The 16,076-nt window shown below is 49.2% G+C and overlaps 1 protein-coding gene across 2 annotated transcripts in view; it reads right to left on the bottom strand.

Annotated features, from left to right (window-relative positions):
• Positions 1–15,872, bottom strand: part of LOC119177864 (beta-1,4-mannosyl-glycoprotein 4-beta-N-acetylglucosaminyltransferase-like) — a 49,579-nt gene extending 33,707 nt beyond the window's left edge. The window contains exon 1 of one of the 2 annotated variants that reach the window (XM_075890719.1): positions 14,435–15,872. In XM_075890719.1, coding sequence (XP_075746834.1) covers positions 14,435–15,520 — 1,086 coding nt within the window. In that variant the 5' untranslated portion in view covers positions 15,521–15,872. The remainder of the gene's footprint in view (positions 1–14,434) is intronic. The other variant, XM_037429081.2, reaches the window with a different exon arrangement.
• Positions 15,873–16,076: the final 204 nt, after the last annotated feature.

Here is a 16,076-nt window from a genome sequence, read left to right as displayed (position 1 = left end):
AAGAAGACAAGATAAACGATCGGGAAGCACAGCCGCTTCCGTGCGAAGCTTAGCGAACGGGCCTACAATGACAACCGTAGCGATTGCTAAGCAAGCACTCTGCTTCTTGACGACTTGTCTGATCCACACGCATTCTCCTGTAAAGTCCCCTGGAGACACCAATGAAGGATGGACAACGTCCATGGTTGCCGCTGAGTCTCGAAGTGCTCGACACGTTTTCCCATTCACACTAATTTCTTAGAGAGACGCCTCTAACAACCGCATGTTCTTTTCCTATTCTCAGATTGTTGCGAAAGCAAACTTTTGCTTACAGTTTAGCGCAATGTGCCCTTCATCTTTGCAGTTGCAGCAGATTAGCGGCTTCCATGATTCAAACGTCCGTGTGATATCCGGGTGTTGCTTAGGAACCTCACTTGATTTCTCCGCTTCCATTTGCCCTTCCCCTACAGTGTCCTTCGTAAGAGACGTTTTCTTCCTGAAATTATGGTGCGGAGTGGGTTTCCGTTGATCAGGGTTCTTTGAAAAGCCCTCTTTCTTTTAATTCTTTTCAACACGCACTGCCCTGCTATGCAACTTTCGGCGAACATAATACTCCTTAGCTAACTCTGCTGTCTTGTTTAGCTGTACTTCACCAAGTTTGCCCGGCAGCCAAAGCTTGACATCCTCCTCGATGCCGCGGTAGAATTGCTCCAATGCAGTGCACTCTACCACCTAATCGCGATCTTCATAAACACCTTTGCCCTTGAGCCATTCAATCAAATCACCTTTAAAACGAAACACGAGGTCAACGTGTGACTCCTTCCCCTTTTTTGCGTACCGGAACCTTTGCCGGAAAGCTTCGGGTGACAACTTATAACGTCTCAAGAACACTTCCTTAACCTCGTCATACCTAACGAGCACATCCATCGACAAGCACGTTATCGCGTTGGACACTTCGCCGGGAAGAAAAGCTAGCAGGTTCTGCGACTAAAGAGACCGCTCCAAGGCATTTCGCTCACATACGTGTTCGAACTTGACGAGATACTTTGCCATGTCCTCGCCGACTACGAACGGTGGCAGTTGGTCCCGAATTATATGACCGCTTACCTGAACCGTCGCAGAAGCCACGCTACGCGCCTGCGAACACTGTAGGATTGCCAATTCTATACTTTTCAACTCGAGGCGCTCCTGCCTCTCGGCCTCCTCACACTCGCGACGTTCGCGCTTATCTGCCTCATCGCGGCGTGCTTTGATATCCGCCCAGGCCTTATCGACTTCTTCACCCGACACTCCTTCATCCTTCATGATCTCAAGGATCGCTTGCTTTCGTTTAGCACGGCCCAAAGTAAGGCCAAGTTCCTCGAAAGTTTCGATGAGTTTCTTCACTTTAAGGTGCTCTATCATTCAGTGAACGCTAGCCTCTTGCTGTTTGACCCTGTTAAGAATATACTTGCCGTACCCACCATAAATCTACAAGCAAGACGCGCAAGCAATCTTTAACACAGCCATGTTTACACCCTCCGCATTAACATTGGTTTCCAAGCCCTCCGACTTGGCTTGAAATGGTCAAAGTTTACTCTAATGCTTCACACAGCCCTTCTCTAAACTACTGTATCCTGTGCTAGAGTAGTCTGGTGAACTGAGGGGAAAACATTAGGCACTCACCGCATCGATGTCGCTGACGCCGGCCGATCCCGCAGCTGCCAATCCAATGTTACGAAGGCGCGCCGCTGACGAGGTTACAAAGGGCGCCACGAAAATGGCCGCTTACAAGGACACTGGTCACACCGACAGCGTGGAGACTCGAAGCAACGAGATGTCTTCTCTCACGCATACGTCGGCTTCTTTCTGACGCATAGGTCAACTGCTAGCGACGTGCCGCTTGGCTTTTTTTAAAGACACCGGGTGGACCTTTGCGTCACCAACGTCCAACCAGAAGCGCCGCTGGCCGTGACGCCAGAATCGTCCAATGGGGACCCGCCGCTGGGATGCGTAATTATCATCAAAGCTGGAGCCGATGCGTGGGGTCACACCTAAGGACGGGTGATGTTGCCACGCATTGCGTAAGTCTCGACAGACTGGAAGGCGCCGATTGCTTCATCGGGCTCGTGGGCTGAGGGAGCTCGCTGTGCGTTGCGTAAGACAGACAGGTACCACCGCTTTATGACTTCATGGAGTGTATCGCGTCAGGCGGGCTCGATCGCTGGCCTTGACACAGATTGCCTTTGCAGAGGCATTGACGTTCAGTGCGGACACCTAGGCGTAACAACCTACGGCCTGACTCGTGCCCCACTCGATGCACCACCGCAGAAAGACTAAGAAGATGACTGCTTCTTGGGCACTATAAGAGCTGATGACTTCGCTGAACGACTACGAGCCAACCCGGAACTCTGTGGCGTTATGCAATATCTCGAGAAGAGCACCGTCATTGTCCTGAAGGTGTCAAAATGAGCACAAGCGCCATATTTTTTGTGAGACGGCGTTCTTCATGAGAACGTCTCACCGCTTCGAGACAAGTACCTTGACATGGTGCCCTCAGCAGTGAGATGAGAAGTCCTGCATCCCGCGCATGATGATCCAACGTCAGTACACATTGTTGCTTTACGCACGCTCGCAATGTACTGGCAATGTACTAGTGGCCACGCCTAGCCACTGATGTCGCGCTCTGCGTAAGAACATTCCGAGGCTGTCAGTGACGCAGGACACCACCTGCAAGAATACTAGGCTTTCTTCATCCGATCAAACCTCCTCGGTGACCATTCCTGCAGATCGCGATGGATCTGTCCGGGCTGTTCCCAACGTCGACTTGCGGAAATAAATTGATTGCCGTGGCTACTGACTGCCTCAAGTGCACACGCCAAAACAAGAGGCCTGCCCAAAAGTAATGCCGCCAGAGTAGCCACTTTTTTCGTTGAGCACATTGTGCTTCGTCATGGTGCCTCAAAGGTCTCCATCACTGATAGAGGCACGGCCTTTACTGCTGACCTAACTGATTTGATGATGGCATACAGCCAGACAAGACACCAGTGGACCATCGCCCACCTCCAACAGACCAGTGGCCTCACTGAGCGTCTGAATAAGACTTTCACCGACATGCTGGCCATGTACGTCAACGTCGAAGACAAGACGTGGGATGCCATCCTTCCATACATGACCGTCGTGTACAACGCAGCCGTGCAAGAAACGGTACAGATGATGCCATAGAAGCTGGTGTATTGAAAGAGCCTGGCAACCACGCTCGACGCACCGTCACCCAATGTCTTTAGCGGAAAAATCGTAGCATGTAATCGTAGCATGCGTAGTGTGCAGGCAAATATCTGTTTTGAATAAGAACTTTTGCCAACCGCAACTAGTGATTGTTCAGAAGCACACGACTTTAATTCGTTAGAAACGTATTGCCATATAGATATATATATATATATATATATATATATATATATATATATATATATATATATATATATATATATATATATATGACGCTACGATAAATGGGTGACGTGGCCTGGCTCGGTGGTCACATATATATATATATATATATATATATATATATATATATATATATATATATATATATATATATATATATGTTAGATGGGAGATAAAGTCACAGTAAAACATAAACAATATTTATTGTGAGCTTTCGGCAGGGGACCGGCCTTTATCAAAGATTAGAGTCGTACATTGAGTTCGAGTTCAAATACAGATTTGCGTGATACATACACATGTACACATACCATCGTGATTCATTAGAATAGGATGAGGGGACGGACTAGAAGTGAAATAGCGAAACAACCAAGGGAGAGAGGGAGACATGTGTGTAGATATTTGATGAAATATAACAAGAGGCCGGACTAGTACAAGCAAACAATCAAGAAATGACAAACGATGCAAAAGGCGAACTAGACCTGGCTACATGTGCACAGGGAGACAAAAAAAAAGAGATGGGGAAAAGAGAGAAAAGAGAAAAGCACAACAAAAATGAACAAGTTTCACTGGTTACGCTGCTGAAATGAGAATATGCTTTCACTCTGGGATGAAAGGAGAAGTGGTCATGGACCCCGGATGTCAACTCAGAGTTCGTGTTTTTTTGTTGAGCATGCTATCTTCTAGAAGTGCGTAAAACGTCGTTAAGTGTGGGCCCACCCGTGCGCCTGAGCAGATGAGGTTCGGTGTGCTTAATTGAAGTCGGCCGCTCTCCTCAGAGGTTTCGCAGGTGCTGGCGGCAATCACAGACCATCCGCAAAGTCAAGCAAGTGGTTTGCCGTGTACGTTATTGGGGCCAGATGTAAGATGGGCGGCTTGCGTGAATACATGTGACATTGTTTTCAACAAACTCTTCCCAAGGCATATATTGCCGCATGAATTCGCGTGGTTTTCGTGTGGAAGAGGACGAAGAAGTTGGGACTGGGCCGCTTTTGTTTTTCCTAGCTTGACGAGCAGTTCTGCGGAAGGTTTCCTTGAGTAAGACAAGATTGGTGACAAGATTGGTGACAAGATTGGTGGAGCTGCTGGGTACGACAACTGACGACGCACCCCATGCACAAGAGCCCGCCCAGGAGCCGGAACACAAGCCCTGTGCCCGTGGACACGCCAGTTCACAGAACAAGCCGCCGCCAACGAGGCCTACCACCAGAGACACCGGCACAGCTTATCCATAGAGCGACTATGACTTCGCCTCAAGGCGTCATGGAAACTCCTACGTCGTCGGCACCAATTTATTGCACTGTCCAGAACCCGCTGATGCCTAGTCCCTTTCACGGAGAGCTGTTTGAGGATGTGGACGACTGGCTGAGCGAGTTCGAACACGTCGCAGCGATCAACTACTGGGACGAAGCCGCCAAACTCCGCAACGTCTACGCGTGTTTGAAAGACGGCGCCCGAACGTGGTTCATGAACAGAAGTGATGTCTTGACATCCTGGCGCGAGTTCCAGCATCGCCTCTTGGAGACCTACCGGAGCCCCGACCGCCGCGATCGTGCTGAACGTGCATTGCATTCACGCATCCAGATGCCTAATGAGACCGTCACCATGTACGTGGAGGACATGACGCAGCTTTTCAGGCGAGCGGATCCGGCAATGCCAGAAGAAAAAAAGCTACGCTATCTGATGCGAGGCGTGAAGGAGCAGCTTTTTGCTGGTCTAGTGCGGAGTCCTCCGAAGAGTGTAGCAGAATTCCTGACCGAAGCCACTACGATGGAGAGGGTACTTCATCAGCGGTCAGCCCTACTCAACCGGCAAGTGAATTCTGCATCACCTACTGAATTTTCCGCCAGCTTCGGGAGCAACAGCATTGAGTGGATTCGCGAAATCGTCCGCTCCGTCGTCCGCGAGGAAATCGCGAAACTACACGGGGCGAGACAGCCGGAGGTAAGCAGCATCACCAATATTATTCGGGACGAGGTCCAGCAGGTGCTTCACAGCCGTCGCCCTCAACCAACGGTTACAAATCTAGAACCACCTCCTGCGTCCACTGATGTTGGGAACCGCACATATGCCGAAGCTCTGCGCACTTCCATGCCGGTCTCAAGCCCTGCAGTCCCAATCCAGACGATGCCGCCAGTTTCAATTCAATCTGCGCATGCTGGTTTGGACATCGACGGTCGCCGTGCCCCTCCGCGGAAGTCCGATATTTGGCGTACGTCGGATAGAAGACCCCTCTGCTTCCATTGCGGTGAAGCCGGTCACATCTACCGGGAATGTCCATACCGACAACTTGGACTGCGCGGTTTCTCTATTCATTCGCCTCGTCCCCTAGTTGGTCAGAGGCCAAGAGAAATTGAGGACTACCTCGCGCAGCAACGCCTGCCTTTCTCACGGCGTCAATCGCGGTCTCCATCTCCACGACGACCCACAGCTATTGGACCACGTCTCAGTACGATGGCACGGGGACGTTCCCCAAGCCCTCGTCGGGAAAACTGAAGGCAGCGACCTTCGGGGGCGAGGTCGCTGGGACTAAAAGTGCGGAAGACCTCCTATCGACGCTTCCACAAAACGCTGCAGACATTGAATTGACGTCTGAGTGCAGTGCGAGAGAAATGCCGGATTGTGCGTCTGAACCCAGTGGCCGAGTCTCACTCGACATTCCCGTGCTGATAGACGGTCTTCAGGTTAGCGCATTGGTGGACACAGGTGCAGATTATTCTATTATGAGCGGAAAATTGGCAACCAGTCTTAAGAAAGTGATGACACCTTGGAATGGGACGCGTATTCGCACTGCTGGAGGCCACGTTATTACTCCATTGGGTCGCTGTACCGCAAGAGTGGAAATACGCGAGTCAACGTTTGTGGTAACCTGCCTCGTACTACGCGACTGTTCTCGTCAGCTCATCCTTGGAATGGACTTCCTTCGAGAGAATGGCGCGATCATAAATCTCCGCGAGCGAATGGTGACTTTCTCGACGCAACTTGCAACCGATCGAGGCGCTGATAGCTGTCGTAGACCTGCGCTGCGTGTTGCCGACGAAAGCGTGACGTTGCCTCCCCGAGCGACTGCTTTCGTAGAAGTCACCTGTGAAGACCTCCAAGACGGTGACGTGGTCGCCGAGAGCAACGTATCCCTTTTACTGCTTCAAGGTGTGTGTGCAGTGCGAAGCATTCTGCGTGTGCGTGACGGACGGTCGCAGATACTCGTCACAAATTTTAACTTCGAGCACCGACATCTTTTCCGCGGCACCACCGTGGCCTTCGGAGACCGTGTAGCGGATGTCACCGAGTGCTTCGCATCCGAGGAAATGGTTGATGGAGATAAGTTTCTGGACCACATCGACGTCAGTTCGAAGCTTTCGGACGAGAAGAAGGCCGCACTGCATACCCTGCTGAAGGAATTTAAATCTTGCTTCGCCTCTTCATCTAGAGTCGGTCAAACACCCCTCATAAAGCACCGAATTATTACCGACGATGATGTTCGCCCAATCCGCCAGCAACCTTACCGTGTTTCGGCTAAAGAACGCGAGACTATACAGACGCAGGTAAAGGAGATGCTTGACGACGGGGTGATACAACCGTCGAGCAGCCCGTGGTCCTCGCCAGTCGTTCTAGTAAAGAAGAAAGACGGAACGCTGCGATTCTGTGTTGACTACAGGAAACTCAATAGCGTCACAAAAAAAGACGTCTACCCGCTCCCACGGGTTGATGATTCTCTCGACAGGCTACGACACGCGAAGTATTTTTCATCGATAGATTTGAAGAGCGGCTATTGGCAGATAGAGGTCGATGAGCGAGACAGAGAGAAGACAGCGTTTGTAACTCCCGATGGGCTTTATGAATTCAGAGTTCTTCCTTTCGGCCTCTGTTCGGCTCCCGCAACATTCCAGCGAATGATGGATACCGTTCTCGCTGGCTTGAAGTGGCAAAGCTGCCTTGTATACCTTGATGATGTGGTCATCTTTGCCGAGAGTTTCGAAGAACATCTGAAGCGTCTAAGAATGGTTCTGGAAGCTATTCGTTCGGCCGAACTCACGCTAAAACCCCAGAAGTGCCATTTCGGCTACGATGAGCTGAAATTTTTGGGACATGTTGTGAGTGCGGATGGAGTGCGGCCTGACCCAGAAAAAACTGCAGCAGTCGCCACCTTTCCTGTGCCGTCAGACAAAAAAGCGGTGCGGCGTTTTCTCGGCTTGTGTGCTTATTATCGCCGATTCATTACCAACTTCTCGACGATAGCCGAACCGCTCACGCGACTCACCCGAGATGATGTACCGTTTGCCTGGACTACAGAGCAAGAAGCAGCTTTCACAGAGTTACGGCAGCGAATGCAAGAGGCACCTGTTCTTGCGCATTTTGATGAGGACGCTGATACCGAAGTTCACACGGATGCAAGCAACGTCGGACTTGGCGCTGTCCTTGTACAACGGCACAACGGCGTAGAACATGTCATAGCTTACGCCAGTCGTACTCTCTCTCGAGCCGAGGCCAACTACTCCACTTCAGAGAAGGAATGCCTCGCAGTCGTGTGGGCAACGGCAAAGTTTCGACCTTACCTCTACGGCCGTTCCTTCAAGGTGGTGACCGATCACCATTCGCTGTGTTGGCTGGCCAATCTCCGTGATCCGTCTGGTCGTCTCGCTCGGTGGAGTTTACGCTTACAAGAGTTCGACATCATGATTGTGTATAGGTCTGGGCGCAAGCACGAAGATGCCGACGCACTTTCTCGAGCACCCGTGGGACATCCTGATATGGACTCGGAATATGCTGATGGTTTTCTCGGAGCCCTCAGTGATTCTGACTTTATGTCTAGACAGAGAGCCGATCAGGAATTGCGCCCTATTATTGATTCCTTAGAAGGCCGAAATTCTCACACTCCTCGGCGCATCGCTCGCGAATTGTCATCCTTTTGTCTAAGGAGGGGCATTCTTTACAAGAAAAATGCTCGAGGTAGCAACAAAGCCTTCCTCCTCGTTGTACCAGCCGACATGCGGGATGACATCCTACTCGCGTGCCACGACGAGCCCACGTCGGGACACTTGGGCTACTCGCGGACTCTCGCCAGAGTGCGCCAGCAGTACTATTGGCCACGACTTTCGACCAGTGTACACCGCTACGTGCAAGGCTGCCGCGAGTGCCAGCGTCGCAAGACGCCACCCGTGAAACCTGCGGGCCTTCTCCACCCTATTACACCACCACGGACACCTTTCGACCTCGTGGGAATGGACCTTCTAGGACCCTTCCCTTTGTCGGCCACTGGTAACAAATGGATTATAGTGGCAACCGATTACTTGACCCGGTATGCTGAGACAAAGGCATTACCCCGCGGCACGGCGTCTGAAGTGGCGAAGTTCTTCGTGCAGCACATCGTCCTCCGGCACGGCGCGCCGTCATGTGTGATTACGGATAGAGGAACATCATTTACGGCACAAATGCTAGAGGACATTTTCAGACTGAGCTGCACGAGTCACCGAAAAACAACGGCTTACCACCCACAAAGTAATGGACTGACGGAAAGGCTCAACAAGACCATAGCGGACATGCTGTCAATGTACGTGGACGTGCAGCACAAAACCTGGGACGATATCCTCCCATACGTCACGTTCGCATACAATACGGCAATGCAGGAAACAACCCGATTTTCACCTTTCCACCTTGTTTATGGACGCAACGTACAAACGATGCTTGACGCTATGCTGCCGTACGATAATAGCGATGCTCTTTCTCCAGAAGCCGAGCAATACACGCAGTACGCCGAAGAGGCTCGTCAACTGGCTCGCGTGAACATCGGTCACCAACAAGACGCAGATGCACGACGTTACAACCTTCGCCGTCGAAACGTCGCATACCACCCGGGTGAACGAGTGTGGGTGTGGACTCCTGTCCGACGACCAGGCTTGTCTGAAAAGCTTCTGAGCCGTTATTTCGGACCATACAAGGTTGTCCGACGTGTGAGTGACCTTACATACGAAGTACTTCCGGACGGCACAGTGTCGTCACGTCGACAACATCGGCCCGAAACTGTGCATGTCGTACGACTCAAGCCGTACTACACACAATAGTCTCTGTGCTTGCGAGTTACTTCGCAAACGTGACAGTGATCTCATGTGGTGTTTTTTTTTTCTTCTTGACTCTTCCACTGGTGCTGTTGTGTTCGCGCATGGTCCAAGTGCTTGTGCGCCCTCTTTGTTTTCCCTGGCACTCACTTTGTGATTCTCTGCGTCAACGCGTGTTCTAATTATGGGTTTTTTTTTTCTTCTTCTTTTATTTAGAAGCATCGAGTCGATGCTTTTTAAAAGGGGGGACTAATGCCGCATGAATTCGCGTGGTTTTCGTGTGGAAGAGGACGAAGAAGTTGGGATTGGGCCGCTTTTGTTTTTCCTAGCTTGACGAGCAGTTCTGCGGAAGGTTTCCTTGAGTAAGACAAGATTGGTGACAAGATTGGTGACAATATGCCTGTAAATGTATATGCATATACATACACGCTTACACATACAACGAGCGATGTTAAAGCGAACAACGGAACATAAGGTTACATAATTTGATGATGTGTGAATAATGAAAGGAGCAAACGCCCCAATTCACCCAGAATTGAAAAAAGTTGAAGGAAATTTAGGGGCTTGCACCATTGCATATTTTTCATTTATGCCACCAGAGACACTATTAAATTTGTGGATGAGGTATGATTCACAAGCCTCATCCCCAGTATATATATATATATATATATATATATATATATATATATATATATATATATATATATATATGTCCCCCACCCGGCCGTTTGAAGAATATTTTGAAAATGCCTATTTTCCAGAAAATCGCAATACATGCAAAGAACGAAAATTATGGATACGCCCGAAGTAGAAACAGGGCAAAGCATGAATTTGGGCAGTAACTTATTACTGAGCCATACCGATGCTTGAACGTTCTGCAGAAAAAGATTTTGGTAGTGATGTCCAGCAACTTCAATTGTGGCTGCGGTGTTGGCTAACCACCACCTTTGATAACAATGCAATAAGCATGCTCACCGTACCCCTTTAGAAAGGACAAAGCCTCGTCGCTGCGCGTGCCTCCATCCCCCGCTATTGTGTCAATATACCCTCTCTTAGTTATATAGGAACTACGGTAATGCTGTTCTGGAAGTTTCCGAAAATTTTGATCATTACCTTGTGTTTTGTAACGTGCACTGACATCGTACAGTAGCAGGCTCTCTTGCATTTGGCCTCCATCGAAATGCGACCGCCGCGACCAGGATCGGATCTGCATCGTTCGGGTCAAAGGCCGAGAAACGGCCATAGCCACTACACCACCACGACAGTCTCATTGTATCGCTGCTGCGTATATAGAAAGCACCAGAGACGAAGTTCTTTATGACGAACCCAGCGGCGTAGCCAAAGAGTGGCATACTAAGCCCGAGTCCCCCCACCCCTCCTCTCCAAATTTTTTCGCCATAGCATACAAAGTGAGAAATGACCATTTCAAGACGTGCCCGTCCCACTCCCCAATCTTCGAAAAAGAATTGTCTGCCTACACCCCTGGACGAGCCCGCGGTGAGCTCATATACTAAATACTAGATGCTTGGGGTGTAAAAAAATGAAAAATAATCTCATGGCTGCATATTCTTTGCTAACTGAAATTCAAGGATGAAGTGGGGCACCGTTAGTCCCCTGTTCAACTTGAATTTGACAGTGATATCTTAGTAGCAGTTGCAATTTTCTTCCCAGCTGCGTCTTGAGAAGCTCGCGTTGGACTCGTGAGCAATTTAAGGTCTTGCTAGCTGCTCTAAGGCACCGTGCCTCAAAAAAAGTGAACTTGTTTTGTATCGTTCAGCAAGAAAGTTTTACGAAGAAAAGGCAACCCCTATTCAGAGCACCCACGAAACCAGTAGAGCCAGTACAGTACATACATTCCATTTTATTGTTTTTTTACATTTAATATGTTTGTTTGATATGTGTGCCTTTGTTTTCCCTTCACTGCATGTCACCTCAGTCTGCGCCAAAATGCCTGTCATGGCGTCTTATTCAGTGTTTATTATATTTTATGCTTTTAATGTAACCGCTATAATTGTCTGTGGGTATTTCTATTATTGTACCCGACCATGATTCTGTGAAAACTGACGTTATTGAACCGGAACTGGAACCTCGGGTCTCCTACATACATGTTCTGTGCGCGCTATATAAGCCGCCAGCATGGCATTCTGAAGACGCCAACCTGCTGGCACAGTCCCCGTACCTTTTTCTTCTTGTTTACAGTTTATCAGCTCCTTATGTGGTGAAACCAACGCGCTTATATCAATTCCACAATACTTGGTTTCAGCGCGAGGAATTCGTCGGAGCGCGAGTTCACGCACGCGAACGAAGTGCGCCAGCAAGCGGCTCGCCCTCTGTAGGCAGTATAGTAAACTCTTTTAGCTTCGCCGCCTTGTTCACGAGACTAGGACTTTGTGGACTTTGTCCATGAGACTAGGATAACCCTTCTAGCCACCATAATGCAACTCAGCGTTGCTGCAAGCATTCGCAATCGTGAGCTAAGTCATCGGCTTGGTTTGAATGATTTGCCCGCCGCCAGCGCTTGCATTCCCGTTCGCGATTTAGCGAGGTTTGGAAGGTTGCCGGATTATCGGTACACAGTTTCTGCCGGAACTCCGCCTCCAGGGCCTCTTGTGCCCGGACTACACCATAGGCCCAGCGAATGCGAGCTCTCTCACAATTCCACTGTTGGTGCTCAGCTGTCCGTAGCTTACCCATGTGGAAAATTTTCAGCAGAAACTGATGCGCGTTTGCTCGGCACTACGGCTGTGACAAGATGGACGACGTCACTCACTACGCAGCAAATAGCTTGCGTGCCTGGGTACAACGCTGACAATGACGTAACTGATAGCACCGCCAATAGAGACTGCTCGTGATACCAATGCCGAATGGTTGAACAGCGAATGCTGTATATGGCTAAAAGAAATGAAACTTGTACCGTTCGGCATCAGTGTCACGAGTGGTCTCTATTGGCTGCACTATCAGTTGCGTCGTTCTAGACCTCTTAAACAAGCACGCGTCATTGACTGCGTTTTGAGTCACGTCATCCAACCTGTCACAGCCGCGGCGTCGAGAACGCGCGCATCAGTTTTTACTGATAACTTCTACATGGGCAAGCCATGGACAACTCTAGAAGAGTGTTGACAGTGGAAATGTAGACCAGCTCGAATTCGCCAGGCCGACGGTGTACCCCGGGCACGAAAACAAATAACGAGTATACGCAGTGCTGGGGTGGTGATTTTTACGTTTCTCCTAGCAATTTCTTGCAACTTCGGCTGTAACAGGAAACAAGTGCTAATAGAAACGAAACAACCGCGTCAGGAATGCACACGCCAAGCTTGACTGTATTTCTCGGGCAAGGCAACGGTTTCACAATTCTTTCAATAATCTTACAATATCACAGTTATGCCTCTCCCAAAATATGTTCACCCCATTCATATGTGAGCAGAAGGCAGGCCAGAGCCAAAACTCTGCCAAAAAAAGCATAAAATAAGGCTGAGGAAAACTCGTTTGTTGACGTGGCTTTCATGACCAATGAACAAGCCTTCACAACAGTACTTGTGAACGGCAAAAGTGAACTAGTCAGCTCGGCTTCCACCTACCCCGCAAGATCAGAAATTACCGAGCATGTAGCCATTGCAGTACAACTTTAAGAACCAAATAGAAGGAGGATGCAGAGCAGTTCTATGGCAACTATTTGAGCATTTTACTAAGGCGCACTCTCTAGACAGGCTCTGGCAATGCCCAAGGAAAAAGTAACCAAGCCGCAGACGATTCTGTTTCGTTTCTCCTCACATTGGAGGAACCAACGGTACTCGCGCGCGAACCTCAACGAATCTGCCCGCAGTGCTTCACAAGGACTTGTCAACCATGCAGCCACAAGGCAAGAATATGCAAAAAAAAAAACACCTCCTCTCGTACAACGAGCTAACAAAACATTCCCACTATGCACGCGGAATCCTCCACCGTCCACACATTAAACTAAACAGAGATTAGGCCATTATGCTAAGGCTGTCACAAACGAGAATTTACTCATACCACCTTTTGATTAAAATAATTTATCTGGGTATATGTGCTCCTATAACATGCGATAAATGACACGGCACCATAGATATCGCTCATGTGCTCTCGCGTTGCTCCGAGTTACGCAGTCTTGTATTAGAGGGGCATTTATGGGCAGAAAAACGGGACCGCGAAGCGGTTGAAAAGCTAGATCCTTCGGTGTCAACGTGGGAGGGGTGTACTTCGGGCTAAGACACTATTGAATACTATTAATGTCCTTTCGTGCATACATCTCTGCTCAGTGCATTAGGTTACGCATTACGGATGAACGGATCGACGCTCTTACACACTTAGTGAACAAGTATTCTATTGATCTTTAGTACTTAAGAAAAAACTGGTTCTTGCTGCGCATGAGCGTTACTTTACGTGCTGAAATTGGTACTATATCAAGATGTTGTAGTGGAGCATACGCACTAACGTGTATGCGCCTTCCAAAGAGAAGGAAAAACCCCGTGCTCTGATTGCACGAGAACCTGGGCCGCCTTTTACCAGACTTGTCGTACGGCCATTTTTCGTTGCGACATATTTGCGACGTCATCACAATGTTAACGTTGTCATACATGCCACGTGTTATTCAATAAAAGGGCTGATAGGAACGCAGCTGTTTGTTGAACAGTGCCACCCCTCGCACTTGGTTTGTGATAGCGCAATCTCGGTATTGCTGTAATCTGGTTCAATGGCTATCTCTCTATCCCCCGCGTGTTTACACCGTTAATCACTACGGTAATCATGTTCTTACAGTTAATTATTATTGTTCGATGTTTTGGTGGCCTTCAAAATGTTACATCAAAATACAATGGTTATTTGATTCATACTGTAAAATAGGTATTATAACGCTACACAAGGCAATGAAACAGCCTTCGCAACACTTTGAAAAAGTCAGTCCATGATAGGAGCTAAAATAAGTTTAGCGGGTGATATGCAGAATGTCGTACCTGAATTCCATGAACGTCGAAGCACCACGAACAGTGCCAGCCGGCGTAACGAGGCCAGGTCCCCTTGATGATCCATTTGCGCTGGGTTGCTCCCGTGTGGGGAAGGCTCTTATACACGTACGAGTCAGTTCTTCGAAGTTTAAGGGTGTCGTTCTGGTACACGTTGCGCAAGAAGGCCACCGTGCAGGCGCCGCCAACTTCGACCGGTCTGGAGCTCTCCCAAAAGAACCCGTACAGAAACCAGCGCAGACTCAAGCCTACTGGCTCCCCGTACCCGTCGTGGTGCTTGAGGAACAGCAAGACGTCGCGGCTGGGTATTTCGTCGGCGTCTGCTATCATGAAGAGGTCATCATCGTGGAGGTGTTTCAGGATGCTCTGGCCTTCAAGCCATATGGACCTGCGAAAGTGGTTTTCAGGCGCCCATGGGTCCCCATCGCCATAGTTGTACACCCCAACGGTGAGAAGGATGATCTTGTGGGCGCTTCCGCGGAGGAACCCTGTGCTCAGTTTCGACCGCAGGTGAAGTGGTTTCGCAGTTCCGAAGAAAGTGTAGTTGGACTCGCACACGACGTAATGATCAACGGCGTCGCCCAGCTCGTTGATGCGGATCTCAAGGAGGTCCAGTTCATGGTTGAATACAAAACCATTGACTATGGTACGCGGTCGCGAGCGCCGTGTAATAAGCCCACTGGAATACCAGATTTGGAACTCCCTCGTGGTCCACACGGCGTCGGGAATGGAGCACTCATCACCGTTCCAACCCTGGCGACACACGCATTTTGCGGTCGATAAGCCGGGCACAGTTCCCTCAAAAAAGCAGCGTGGCGCGCCAGGAGTATTCACTGAGGCTGCATTTGTAAAAACGTTCTTCTCCACTGAAATGTTCATTCTTCTTGAAACACGAGCCTGTGCACTCTCTAAGACTACGTGGGAACTGTGCGTGGCTGCCCAATTAGTCAGCAAGCGACTGCGGAGTTTCTTGAAATGTTCCAGTTCTCGAGGCCATTTGAAGTAAATGGTCAAGAAAAACACTGCTAGCCCTATAGCACAAACGAATAGCAAGATCTTACGTGGCCTGGTCGACATGACATCGGAAAACTCCAGATGGACATCGATTAAATGGCGCAGCAGAATGTTTTTACCACTTCCAGGGGGCACGAACCAAAATGCACTGAACCAGCTGTAGCGCACAACCACTGCGTGCGCTTAGCAGCTGTTGTGAGCACTGCTTCCGCTCCACATAGGGCTCGGTTGCAGTTAAAAAATAGCGCATATTTATGACCATGTGCACAATGAACGGCCGTGGTCAAAAAGAGAAAACAAAAAAGGTGAGCTTGGTTTTTATCACCGTTTGAAATCGCGTTTTCCAAACACTTTGTGGCACATTTCTTTCGTTTTATTTGTAGCTTCAGAATTCTTATGCGACTCACCCTGGGAACACGTCCATCTGTCTTTGCGTAATACGAGGCATAGTGCGCTATATAAAAATTCTCAGAACGTTTGGTGACGATGGCGTATTATGTACGAGGCTTTACACGTTCAGAACCTGTTTGTCTTATTTGCAATCTAAGCGCTCAGTCCACCGAAAAGTGATATGTCTGAACCGTTAATACCAACAATGGCGATGGGCACGTGATGGGAT

Source organism: Rhipicephalus microplus, chromosome 3, assembly GCF_043290135.1.
Source record: "Rhipicephalus microplus isolate Deutch F79 chromosome 3, USDA_Rmic, whole genome shotgun sequence".
In the NCBI taxonomy this organism is placed as follows: domain Eukaryota; kingdom Metazoa; phylum Arthropoda; class Arachnida; order Ixodida; family Ixodidae; genus Rhipicephalus; species Rhipicephalus microplus.
The sequence above is the reverse complement of the archived record's forward strand: the minus strand, read 5'-3'. Positions and strand labels throughout refer to the sequence as shown.